This window comes from Corapipo altera, unplaced genomic scaffold (genome assembly GCF_003945725.1).
Source record: "Corapipo altera isolate COAL_440 unplaced genomic scaffold, ASM394572v1 24b, whole genome shotgun sequence".
In the NCBI taxonomy this organism is placed as follows: Eukaryota; Metazoa; Chordata; class Aves; order Passeriformes; family Pipridae; genus Corapipo; species Corapipo altera.
Genome location: NW_020884888.1, coordinates 2,701,503 through 2,714,248, shown reverse-complemented (window position 1 = coordinate 2,714,248; position 12,746 = coordinate 2,701,503). Strand labels below are relative to the sequence as shown.

At 38.2% G+C, this 12,746-nt stretch overlaps 1 protein-coding gene across 5 annotated transcripts in view; it reads right to left on the bottom strand.

Moving 5' to 3' along the window:
- Positions 1 to 867: 867 nt before the first annotated feature.
- LOC113947481 (dynein heavy chain 5, axonemal-like) overlaps positions 868 to 12,746 on the bottom strand; it is a 153,602-nt gene continuing 141,723 nt past the window's right edge. For 4 of the 5 annotated variants that reach the window (XM_027644062.1, XM_027644063.1, XM_027644064.1 and 1 more), the window contains 3 exons: positions 7,331 to 7,539; positions 2,737 to 2,958; positions 868 to 1,857 (listed from right to left, as the gene is read on the bottom strand). In XM_027644062.1, coding sequence (XP_027499863.1) covers positions 1,639 to 1,857; positions 2,737 to 2,958; positions 7,331 to 7,539 — 650 coding nt within the window. In that variant the 3' untranslated portion in view covers positions 868 to 1,638. Of the gene's footprint in view, positions 1,858 to 2,736; positions 2,959 to 7,330; positions 7,540 to 10,982; positions 11,327 to 12,746 lie in introns of those variants that run through there. The other variant, XM_027644066.1, reaches the window with a different exon arrangement.

Genomic DNA, 12,746 nt, shown 5'->3' with positions numbered 1-12,746 from the left:
CCATGTCCCCTCATACAGGTGGGGGATGAGGAGAACGCTATGGTTTGCAACCTCAGTTTCTGTGTAACAGTACAACCTTTTGCTGCTTGAAGTCTCTATCTTTTTCATAATTTCCAAGATCAATGATTGTGAAGCCAAATCCTTCAGCCTTCTCAGAAACAAAATTCTCAATGAAATTGTTTGACATACAGCTGTATTGGAGGGAGGCCTGGTGTATATTTTTTTGAACAGTTGGTGTCACTTGGAAAGATAATCTTGCCGGCACTGTTGCTCCTGGCTCAGTAGAAGAAAGGCACCCTGTTCCTGTCTGCTCTGTTTTCCAAGAAGAAAGCTGGCACTTTCCACTTAGTTGTGGGTGGGAGTGTGAATATCAAACTTCCTCATGGAAAGAGCCCTGTAATTGCTAACTGCAGAGTAAAACTGGTTATGGGAAGGGATGAACTACTTTCTGAGACACTAGCTGAAAGTAAAATTAAGTGTTTATACAAAAATCGAAAGTGTTTACAAGGAGACAAAAAATTATTAACAAAACACCGACTGCAAGCCCTTGTTTCATAACATCCAACGGCAATTTCTTTTGCTTTGAATTTGCACTATGAAAAAACCAAACACGTTTTCTGCCAATAGCTGTCTGCCTATTAAAAGAGAAGTAGCAATCACCCTTCACTTACAGGGTAGACAGCAATGGTGGTTAACACAAAAATAACTTCAACCATTTCAGGTGAACCTACTCCCAGAAATGGCCTGTGTGTGATTTTCTATTTTTTTTTTTTTACCTAAACTGGTGCAAAATGCAGAATAAAAAGCAGTTAAGAAGTTTGAGTTTGTAGGATTCAGGCAGTAATGAAAATGAAATGAGAGCCGAACTAGTGTTCGGATGTGTTTGAGAAAAGTTTCAAAACCTTTTTCCCACTAATAATGGGGTGTGTGCACAGTTTCCTTATAAGGGGATACAGGTTTAGAAATTGAGTATGCACAAAGGCCACTACTTGTGCAAAGATAAACATGCTCCATTGTACAGCTTCTATGATCATTTACATAAACAAGTGACTGTTTAAGAAAATGGTGGTATCCATTAGTAAAAACACCCAGTAAGTTTACAAATGCAAAATCAAAAGAACTATGCATTGGAATATATGCAGATAAACATAAAGTTTTACCATATGTTTAATTCTCTTACCGTTACAGATTTAATAATGCTGTGGATGATAAGTTTTTAACTACAAAGTTGAACTTAAAAATAATTGTATTATATTATGAAAAAATCTTGTATTAAGAAAAAAGAACATCTACAAAAGAACAACTATAAATGTTAGAGCAGTTGTCACTATCATTTTTTCGTAGTGATTCCATTATGAGCAAGTTATTTGATTATATTATCACTTGGTTTATAACAGTTGCCAAATTTTACATCTGCAAATGTTTTCCCTCTGATAATCCCAGGATAAATACATTTAGTATTTTTGCTGTGAACAGAGTAAACTGATCTATGTGCAATTAACATAATCTCTATACATCATTTGTTAATTCCCGCACCCCTATGAGAAGGTAGCCACCACTTAGACAATAACAATGCAAGTCCTACTGGTTGCAGCTAAATCTTACTAGGTTGTTCTTTTTTTTAATAGCTATCTGTCCCTATTTTGTACTGCAGAGCAGTGCAACCCCCCTTAAAGTCCAATGATCAGGATTCTGCACTGTTTTCAGATATAAAGAGAAAATGTATGTTAGATCTGTTCTCCGAGGCTTTTTGTAGACAGGGCAGGAGTATACATTTCCTTGTTGCTTCTTTGGGTCATTTAGTGCTGTCGTGCTAACAGCATACACGTGGACCACAGGAAGACTTGTGAACAGCACCTGAGAATGTTGAAAGAGACACAGGGCTCAGCATTAGAGAAGCAGGATAGCAATCTGAATCTAAACACTAGAACTAGACTCAGTAAAGGCCTTCAGCAAAAGTGCCAGTAACTCAGCAGAGGTACTTGCAAGAACAGAAGTCCTATGCTTGCTACTACATTGGCTCTAAGCCTGTGGCAGCTCCAGGACAACAGACATCAGGAAGCTTGATGGAAGGAAAGGAAAGCAGCAGAAACCTGGAAAACTGCATGCCATGGAAGTAGATGGAAAAATGACAGCATGGTTCAAGGAGGGAGAGCAACCATTGTCTTTTTTCCCATCCTTTGCCCCAGTTTTCCCTGAACAGTGACCACAGCATCTAATCATTACTCCATAGCTAGATTTTAAATCTGCTTAGTTACATCAGCAAAATGTAACTCCATGCATGGATAACTGAGCATAAGGTCGGAACTAATACCCTTCCTCATATTAAAAAACAAACACCAGGGATTTTTAGTCAATCAAACACTGACCTCCATAGCAAACCCAGGCTGGGGCTTTGGGAGTTCTGGTAGGGTCCTACTTGGTCAGTCAAAAGAAGACTGATTATGACTTGCACTATTTTATTTGAACATAACTGTGCTTCTAGTGAAGCCAAGAAGCCCAGCCTCTGGTCTGATTTAGTGCAATGCATCCTAAATTTATTTTCTGACAGAAGTCTTTTTGTTTGCTTCTTGTTTGCTTAGTGGGTAAACACTCTGCCCTCTTCCGAGCCCTGCTAGCGTTTTACCCTCTTAAAACCCATTGTGAAAGCACTGCTGCAGGTGCTCAACATACTTCCTGGTGTTCTCTGAGCATACTGTATTATCCTACAGTCAGTCATACTCATTTGATCCTTACCTTTGGTGGTGACTCGATCAGCTTACTGTTTCTGCGGTCCCAACCTGCCCCTTCCAGGTAAAGGCCATAAATGTAAACCCCACCGATGTCAGCAGGAGGAGGGCCAACAACATCTTCTTTCATCATCTTGGTCACTTCATTGTGTAAAACAACGCTGTCGAGTGCCCACCCTTTTGCTAAATTCATGCGAGTTGTCTCTTGCCTCATAGCTGTTAGGAATCCCTAAGGAGACACAGAGGAATACAACATAGAGGATTTTTTTAAAAAGCCTTGAATTTAACCATTTCCAACATTTTTTTTTCTGGTGTAAGTGACATCACCTATACAAAACCTCGTCCCACAAAATTTCATATACATATAAACTAAATTCAGTAGTGTAAATTCAATGCTCTCCTACACTTTCCCAGTACCATTCATTCTTACATAATTGGTGTGCACATGCTGGTGCTAAGAAGCCACCAAGTTGGCTTATTTAACATATCAGAAGCTGCCTGTATAACTTGCCTCACATTCCTATTTTACAACCAAACAGATGGAGAGAGGTTTGCAAGGCTGCCAAGTTAATGTGTTTTCAGAGGTTCCAGATACAGGTAATTTTTAATTTCTGTAACACTGGCTCTATTACTCACCTTTTCTTATACCAACATTGTAAAAAATGCTTTTCAGTCAACAAGTAATGAAGCATTTTACAGAATACAAAGGAAGTATGATCTGGAATCATGAAATTACTGAAATGCCTCTGACACTTTGCTCAGTGAAAAGTCTTTATATACTACAATACCATACTATTTCAGACAACAGAAAGATATACCCAGAGCACTTCAGCAGCACAGAATGAAATTTATCTCCCTTCTGAAGAGCTCCAAACTCATGATATAGTTACAAGCTATCAAAAGACAAGCCAGGCTGAAGGTGCTTGTTAGCTTCTCTGATAAAGCTCTCCGTGTGCGCACACACTGCAGAAAACGGGAAGAGCCTTAGTCCTTAGACATGGGAGGGTAGACTCCTTTGCTCTTCCAGTGGTCATGCTGTAGATGTGCATCTTATTTTACCACATGGAAACCCATCTGTGTAGCCAAGAGATGAATGAATAAATCACAAAATTGAATATGCAAGAACAATGGAAAGGACAGCTAGGAAAGAATAATTTTCACAACAGGTTTCAGAACAGGGAATGAAAGCATCTAGAGGTACGGAAGGGGGAATAGAGAGCCACATGAGGAACGGACAAAGGCGGGAATTAGAGAGCCAGCAGCAGAACAAGGAAGAAATCAGGAGCAATGAGGGAATTGAACAAGCTATTTATTTTCCTTCAATATTCACAGTGCAGGATGCTGATGCTCTGTGGAACTACTGTTCGGGGCAAATGAATGGAATGAAGCCAGATGTGGAAACACGGGCTATTAGCTACTGAATGCAGGGGCCAATATCTGGCTGCTAGGGCTGAAATGCTTGTTGCATGCACTAAGCTTGGTAACCACGCAATACCCTTTAAGTTATGAGGACATGAGATGACTTACAGGAACTCAGATGTTTCTGTTGAGACACTGGTTGCTTCTCATTAATATAATCCCAGAGACCCCAGGACAAGTGTTTTAAAGTAGTTTTGTGATGGCACAGATAATTGTAATTGCGTTTGAAGTAGTTGAGAATTCTGGCATGTAGCTAAGGGAGAGAGGATTAAAGGCCAAGTTCTTCTATCAAAAATGCCATTAAATGGAAGCAGAATCCTTGTAGTAATTTGTGAAATTTTAATTTGTAGAAACATACTAGAACCAATAGTTTAAAATACATGAAGTGTTCACTGCCAGAAGGCCCCAGAGGGCTACTGCATCCCAGATAAACTGAAATATTAAAGAAAGAAGAGCCTGAAGAGGACAGGACAGAGCAATGACTGTATTAAGGGAATCAGTTCAAAGGCACCATGGAAACACTGGGAAAAAATAAGCTCAGAGCTGTGAGTTGTCTTCAGGGATAAGGTTTAGATAGCAGATTATTCCTACAGAAATGGCAGGACCTATATGCTGTCTGCAGTGGAACTTTTAATGATTATCTGCTCATTTGAATGAATCCTAGACAGTATTTAAATACTACAGCTGTGAGCTGGAGGCCCAGCTGCATGTTCCAGAGAAGGTGAATGGTACAACAAAGAGCAAGACACCATCAGGTGGCTTGAGGTGTCACTGTACAGCTGAGGGCTTGGCTCACCCCAAAACCCTCTGTCAGGGACATAATGGACCGCTTGCAATGACATTTGCTTCGATTTCTGGTAACCCTTGCCTTTTTTGTTTTGTTTGGTTTGGTTTGGTTGGTTTTGTTTGTTCGCATGCCTCACAGTACTTAAAATCTATATATAGGGCAAGTGACAGCAACTGGATACAGAGACTCAAACAAGGAAACAATAAAACAGTGTCAGCCACAATCTGGAAATTGGAAGTTAGAAATGAGATATGCCTAGTGTCAAGTTTTTTGATGAAAAAATCCAGTAACAGATTAACTTCACTGAGGGAGGTAAATTCATGGCACTTCTTGTTTTGTTCACCCCAGTTATCTTGACCCAGTGCAGACACACAGAGGGAATCAGGTTTCTTTTACATAGAAGTCTGAGCCAGCCATCATTTGTATCACTAAAAATAAAGATTAACTTCTGTGAAATTATTGAATTTATCCTAGTGTATAAACAGTCCTAGAAAAGGCAGAGTCAGGTATTATATTAGTTTTTATTTCCAGAATGCCTCATTTTTCCAGTGTTATAAATCTGCTTTGTTGTCTCGTGTTATCCATGGCATTTATCCATTGACTATAAAGCAAACAGTAAGATATATGCAAGTAGGCAAATTACTTAGGAGCTGTATTTCATCTTACAAATGAAAGGATTTTTCTGACAACTTCTCAGGTGTTACAAACAAACCATTAGAACTGCAGCACTAATACCTCATCACCTCAGCTTGTTTGAGAAGAAGAAAATCAATTTTCTTAACACATGAAATACTGATTTTAAACACAGCAATATGACTATTAACAAAATAATAGTTAATTAATTAGAAAATGAATATTTTCTCTGGTGAATTTCTTTTAGAATGAGCCAATCCCACAGCGTGGGCTACAGAAAATTAAGACTACAACAATAATCATCTGATTCTTAGGCTTGTGATTGTCAGCACAAATAAATTTTTAAATCTCTGCACACTATATATTTAGGAACTTTTAGAACCAGGGGTTATGAAGTGTTTAATTTTTGTATTTCTAGAGGCTTTCTCACTTGCTGTGGTCTATTAAATCACAGTTTGTCTGGGGACACTTTACAGTGATTATTTGGCAGCTCTTTCGAAAAATCCACCTATATGGATCCAAAAAATTGTAGGATGCCCAATCTGGGGTGGCAAAATTTCAGGCACAAACCCAGAGCACAAAAAAGCCAGCTAAAATGGCCAGTGCAAAATCTCTATTAGCTCTTGCTCATCTGTAGTGCAAAAGCAAACACCAACTCAAAAAACACGGAACTGTAAAAGCTTGTTAGGATTGCATCCAGACTGATCATTGCAAAAGTTACTTTGGAATATTTTAGAGTGCTGCTATCAGTGTGTTGCTAGTAAACCAAGTATGGAAGCATAATCATTTTATTAAAACTCCTACTCCTTTCCCTCATACTTGGGAACCTTTTGCTCAGGGGTTCTGTGAGCACGCTTTCGTGCTATAAAGTTGTATTGGCAGACAGCTGACACAGACATGATAGATGATATATAGATATTTCCCAGCAGTAGTCCTAGAGAATATTTGCCACTGTTGCTTTCTCTATTCTAGGCAGCTGTTTTAGCTAGCTTTTGCATTGCTAACAAGTACTGAGATTAAAATAGGTCTTCAAAATAGCTTTTTGCTAAGACTTCACAGAAACCTGTTGGCTGGATACTCTCACAGTGACTCATTTCCACAACTCATGCTTCCCACAAACATCTGTGAATCTCAAAAAGCTTTAATGAATGTGGATAGCTTTGCAAAGTCTATACATCATATAGGTATGTATACTTTACTTCTTTTAACTGTGCTCTCAGCTGTTCCCTTTTTTGTGTTTGATTTCATGCCAGGTTTTTATTTTAGATGGTGCAGACGAGGGGCTGTGTTTTTTATGTCTCCACAGATCATGTCTGGCACAATTCTGGGGTGGTATAAATAACAAACCTTCCATTTCAAGGAACTGATTTGCAAGGGTTGAGAGCCAAGTCCAAATCTCTTCTTCCTGTGTCAAAGTTCTGGAACTTACCTTGTTTTGTACTTAAAGGTATTTTCATGCAATAAATAAGAAACAGGTTACTGTAACAGAGGAGGTGGGAAAAGGAAGATTACATTGAAATGTGTAAATATGTACTTATCCAATTTCCTCACTATAATTAAAGCATTTCACTATTTCGGTAGCACTGTTTTGGTCGAGCAAAATTTTCTTCAATAGATGCTGAAGATAATTTATCCTATATTTATGCTAAAAATTTAATTTAGATTACACTTCATATAGTCAATATTAAGTCAGCTTGAAGTTCTCTCAAGGTCTAATTTAACTGTTACATAGAAGATATAAAGGTCAATCTGGCAATCTTACCTGTGGATTAAAGAATCCTGTCATCCAGAACTGGTTTGGACGGCCATCCTGCAGCCAGCTGCTGAACTGCTGGTTTCTTTCAAGAAGCTCAGTAAACCAAAATCCTAAAGTAGTTGACTCCCAGGAAATTCTAAGCCACAGTTTTGGAATTCTAGCATCATACATATTATCTAATGCATCTTGCAATTCTTCTGACATAATTATGGTTCCTGGAAGATAAGTAAAACATTCAGAATGAACTTTCCCTTAGCTTACAAAGGCAATTAAAACTTCCAAATGACATTCTGAGTCTAATAAACCCTCTTTTGTTGTGCCTTAATTGCACACCTGTAGCACTGCATTCTTATCAGTTTGCAGTTAATTTGCTCAAAATTATAAGACTTGATTCAAAGTTAAAAGTTATAAGATAAATGATATTTCTTCTGTTGTTTTGATCAGAAATAAAGATATGTTTCTTAAACAACTCCTTCTTCCTCACACACATTATTTATATTCATTATATTCACAGTGTGTTTGGAATGTGATTAATAATTTAAAACTTTTTAATATATTTTAATGGTTCCTACATGCAAGATCAATGATAGAGATACACCGTGTAACTCATCTATATCCTAAGCATGTACTGACAGTGATTATATTCATGATTCACTGTTATTAATGATAACTTTGTACATTTCCATTATCAAGATTCTCAGTGGGAAAGTAGTAGGTAGAATAAAGCTAGAGGCAAGACTTTTTTCTGTTTTTTGGCAGTGGCAGCATGTACTCACATATTCCATTTCCATGCCTAGTATTGTTCTCCCCATTAAAATGCTGGCATTTACTAAGACAGTGATTTGTCAGTGACACTCACCATTCCATATGCCAGAAGTTCCTACATCTTATAAGTCTATACTCTCAATAGTACTGAAATCTGGCACATGGCCATGCTTCAGGATAACTTCTCTATTCCAGAAACTGGTTCTATTATTCTACAGGTATGGTCTGGCAGCCCCTATACCCCTGGTCTGGTACCCCCAACTTTTATTAAATGTTCATGTAATACCAATGTTCAATGTATCAGTCATGCACACAACTGCTGTAATGGACACCAGGATTACATGAGATACCAAACAGATACTGGGGGCTTCCAGCACAGAAAATGTAAAGGAAAGGGAAATGGTCTGGGTGACTGCAAAGAAGAACTGCAATGATCCATCCAAACATACCTTTAAGGAAATATGGCCTGTAATAAGTAAGCATTTCAAATCCCTTCCTTCTATTGGGGTTGTCAGGGCCCCAGTTCAGGTGAAGGAAAAGAATATCCAGAAACCAAACTCCAGCTTTTAATTTTGAAGAATACAGTGGCCAACCTAAACACTCATACAACAGTGTGGGAAAATCTGGTACTTTCTGCAATATATCAATTGCAAATAGACTTTGATCTGTTCTAGCAGGTAATGAATGTCTGTTCCCATTTATATGCACCTCTTTTTGTGCAACAAATGCTAGAAGAAAACCATCAACTTTTACAAAATTTTAAATATTAAAAAATACTGCCTATCCTGCATTCTCTGTACCTGCTTTGTAATAAGGCTCAGAATAACATTCTGGGGTAAGAGTCTTTCATAACACAATTAGTAAATCTTCTCTTTGGGTATTAATCTTCTCTAGTATATAACTGAAAGAACCAAGATTTAAGAAAGAAGCCACTCTCTGTCTTCTCCACTTTGCTTAGAGAAACCTAATATTACACCATACACTTTATTCACCCTTTGGAGACAGAAAATTTAGAAAAAAAAGTCATGCAGTGCATGTCGGTTTTAACTTCAGAGCAACCATAGTGAGGGCACAAAACAAGTGTAGAGCATCCTGTTTGAGCCCTGGGGATCATTACCATTGAATTGAGAAAGAACTCTTTCATCTCTGGTTCTTCCTTGTTTTGAGGCTGATACAGTCAGCTTTCGCCTTTCCTTCTCTGTTCTTCTGGGCAGGCTGGAGCTTTTCAAATAGGGAGATACAACCAGCCTCTGCCCTGGGGTATTGTGAAATCCCTTAGGATGTCTGCCTGTTATGACTCAGAGCAGCTGTTGAGAAGATTAAGCCAAAATGTTCTTGAGGATGAGGTATGTTCACAGCTCTGACCATGCCCATATAGCTGCATAAATATTCCTAGTGAGTGGGTGTCATCTCTGGCAGTAGGCATGCAGTGCTTGAATTTCAGCACTAAATGACATCTGTGGGTGTTGGGATGCATTCCTGCAGCTAAAATACTTTGATAAAAATAAAAATAATTTTAAAAATAAAATAATTGTCAGAAATAAGATCACTATCTCTGGAGAAAAATAATGGCATCTTCCTGGAGAAAGATGATACAGGTGTTTGAAAAACTGTATTTGATAAATTGAATTAGTAGTACAACACCACAGACTTCTCATGTTTAACTTCTGAGAAGCTCAGAGCACTGGACTATATGAAGACACTGAATGTCCTATGAATTTAACATGACAAGCTTGAATATTCTATGGATCAGACAGGCCAGCTGTTTATAACTTGGTTATTTGCAGGTTTACTTTGTGATATTCCCTTTCTTGAATATGAAAGCCAATCTGAAAATGACTGATGAAGGGTCAGGTCAGTTAAAGACATTAGGGCATTTCCATGCTTCAAAAATAATATGTACTGTAACCATGGTGTTTGCACAGTATACACAGTTTAGAAATTAGGATTTCCCTTTTTCATTGCCCTAAACTTTTGCTATCGCCCTTCTAAACCACATCTAAATCTATCCAATTGCTGAGTAGTGAGCAACCCAAATAAAGCTTCTCAGGATTCTGAGGACTAGTTGTTATTGATAATTAAAGTAAATAGTCTGTTCTTTAAAACCGAGCTGGTTTTACAGTGATTCATTCAATAGATATATTGCTTTGAATGGACTACATCAGGACCTTGTATTATTTCGTGGAGTTGCCCCTTTTCATTACCATACCTTCCACAAACTGAATCTGAAAACTGTGGAATTTGTAAAATTTGGATCCATGTTTTGAATTTCGCATTTATGGTAACATGTATCTGGACTAGAAAACTTGCATATCTCATTTAAATGAGTACCTAAAGTTAGGAACAAAGGAAGGATCTTAAATTCCAGCATGAACCAAAAAAGCCTCAGTCCACTGAGTGATTCTCTTCCCGCAGGCATAGATGTGAATCAAGAACAACCGGAATAATTATGTAGGATATAAATGAGAAGAGAAGAAGCTAGTTTCTACATCAAGTACAGTTTGCCAATAGCTGATATCATTATAATAAGATTGGAGAGTACTGCTGGAGGACAATACTCGCTAGACATCTGAGTCTGTTAAGCTAGCCTGAACAGTACACAGAGGAAAAAGCTCAGTGAAAGCATCAGTCTGTTATTGACTGTCAACTACAGAAGGTGTTCTTTTCAGCCTTTAATCCCCATTCAAGTTTACCTTCCAAAGAACCAGCTTTGTTATTGCAGTCACACCTTGCCTCCACTACCAAGCTTCAACTCCCTGTTCTTTGCTGAACATGCTGAGAACACCAACTTGCTTGTAGCTTCCTGAGTTTTCCTCCTTTCTGCCCTACGACAACAGCTAACTTGTCTGTGTTTGCTCCAAAACATTATTATTATTACATCCAAAGGTACAAGTTATACAGAGTACTAGATGAAAACAGTAAAGCTAATGTATGTTTCTCAATATCTAAAACTTTTTTTTTTTTAAGCTTTAGTATGGTTTTGCTAGCTCTGTGACCAGCATTACTCTGCTGATAGAAGTCAACTTCTTTGCTTCAGGCAGTTCTTTCAGTTCTTCAAGTATGTCTTCCTTCACTTGCAGTGCTCGGGCACTTCAGCATTTGCAGATGATTCCCAGGAAGCTCTCAGAAGGTCATTTACCTCCACCATGCTGTTTTAATTCCAAGGCCCTCAACAGTTTATCACCACCTTTTGCTCCAGGTCTCCAGAATAAGAAGAGTAAATCAGGCAGCCAAGCCCTGAAATGTAAAACACTCTCTCCATTTTTTTACTTGTAGAGTGGTATTCTCTCCAGCTGCACCTAACCTGTGCCCCTGTTCTGCTTTCTCTTTGTTTCCCACCTTCCTTTTCTGGTGCAGAATCCTCTGATTTAATTCTTCAAGTCAGGAGAGATGAAAGGAACTGAGAAACTTGAGTAGCATGCAATTTTTCACATAGAAAAGCACACAAATCCTAGATTCTCTTCAACAGCTAAATCCTTCAGTCCATAAGAAGGCAATTTGAAAGTAACCTTGCAAATTGTTCTGAAAATTTACCAGCTCCAGTACTAAATGTTTTTGACTGCACCCACCAAAGGACTGAAAATAAAAATTTTAAAGCAATAATTTGAGGATGAAATACCATGCACAACTCCATGAAAAAAGTAATGCAAATCACTACCCTGAGCTAGAGTAATACAACAGCCAGCATCATGGCAAGCATATGTAATAACACATATTAAGAAGTCCAGAAATGACATGCCACACTGTGAAAGACAACAGGATGCATTCTGGCATTCTTATCAGGATGAGAAGTAAATAATGGATGAGAGCTGCTGAGCCAAAGCTAACTACACCACAAGACATACTAGACTCATCCCCTCCATTCCTCAAATGATTTCCCCATTGTTACATTCCGTTAATATCCTCACTGAGTGCTCTTAATCATTTTCCGACAAAATCCTCATCCAAAAGTGATGATCCCTACAAGCCTCACACACACACTGTAAGACTTAGTAAGGTAAGAGCCCAAGATCTTTCAGCCCGAATGTCTATTGCCATTATCAGCAAGCCAAACCAAAATTGTGTGTTAGCAGTGTTATAGCATTACGAGACAAAATAGAACTTAGCCAGACAGTGGCTTCCCTTTCATGGGAAATTACCTTTCCTGTGCATTATGGCAAGATGAGTTTCCCGAGCTTCAGTTTTTCTCCATGGACATTAAAATAAAGTACCAGCTACCTCTTTTGACTCTTTTGGACTTAATTTATATCCTCTTTTAAGGTGCTACACACAATGGCCAGAAATTCCTTGCAGCATCATGATGCAAACACTACTTTCAAGATCATGGTATTTGAGTTGGAAAAAAAGAGCAAATCTTTACCCCTGGCTTAATGCATGAGTTTGTGTAGATGACATAAAAATTCTACATGAGTCCTATAACATATGTAAGACTACATTGCCACAGAACTGCTGTATTCTCAGGAAAAATGTTAACAGGAAAAAGATTTCTCTCTCCTAGCTTTGCAAGCACTACACAAATAGCAGTGGGAGTTCTGTGATCGTGTGGCACATATATGACATGAACGGTTAAAAAAATCCAAGGTTTCACATATAGTCTTCGCTTGTTCATGGAGTAGGCAGTTCCAAAGGATTATTTTGAAAAGATGATGCTGTAAGG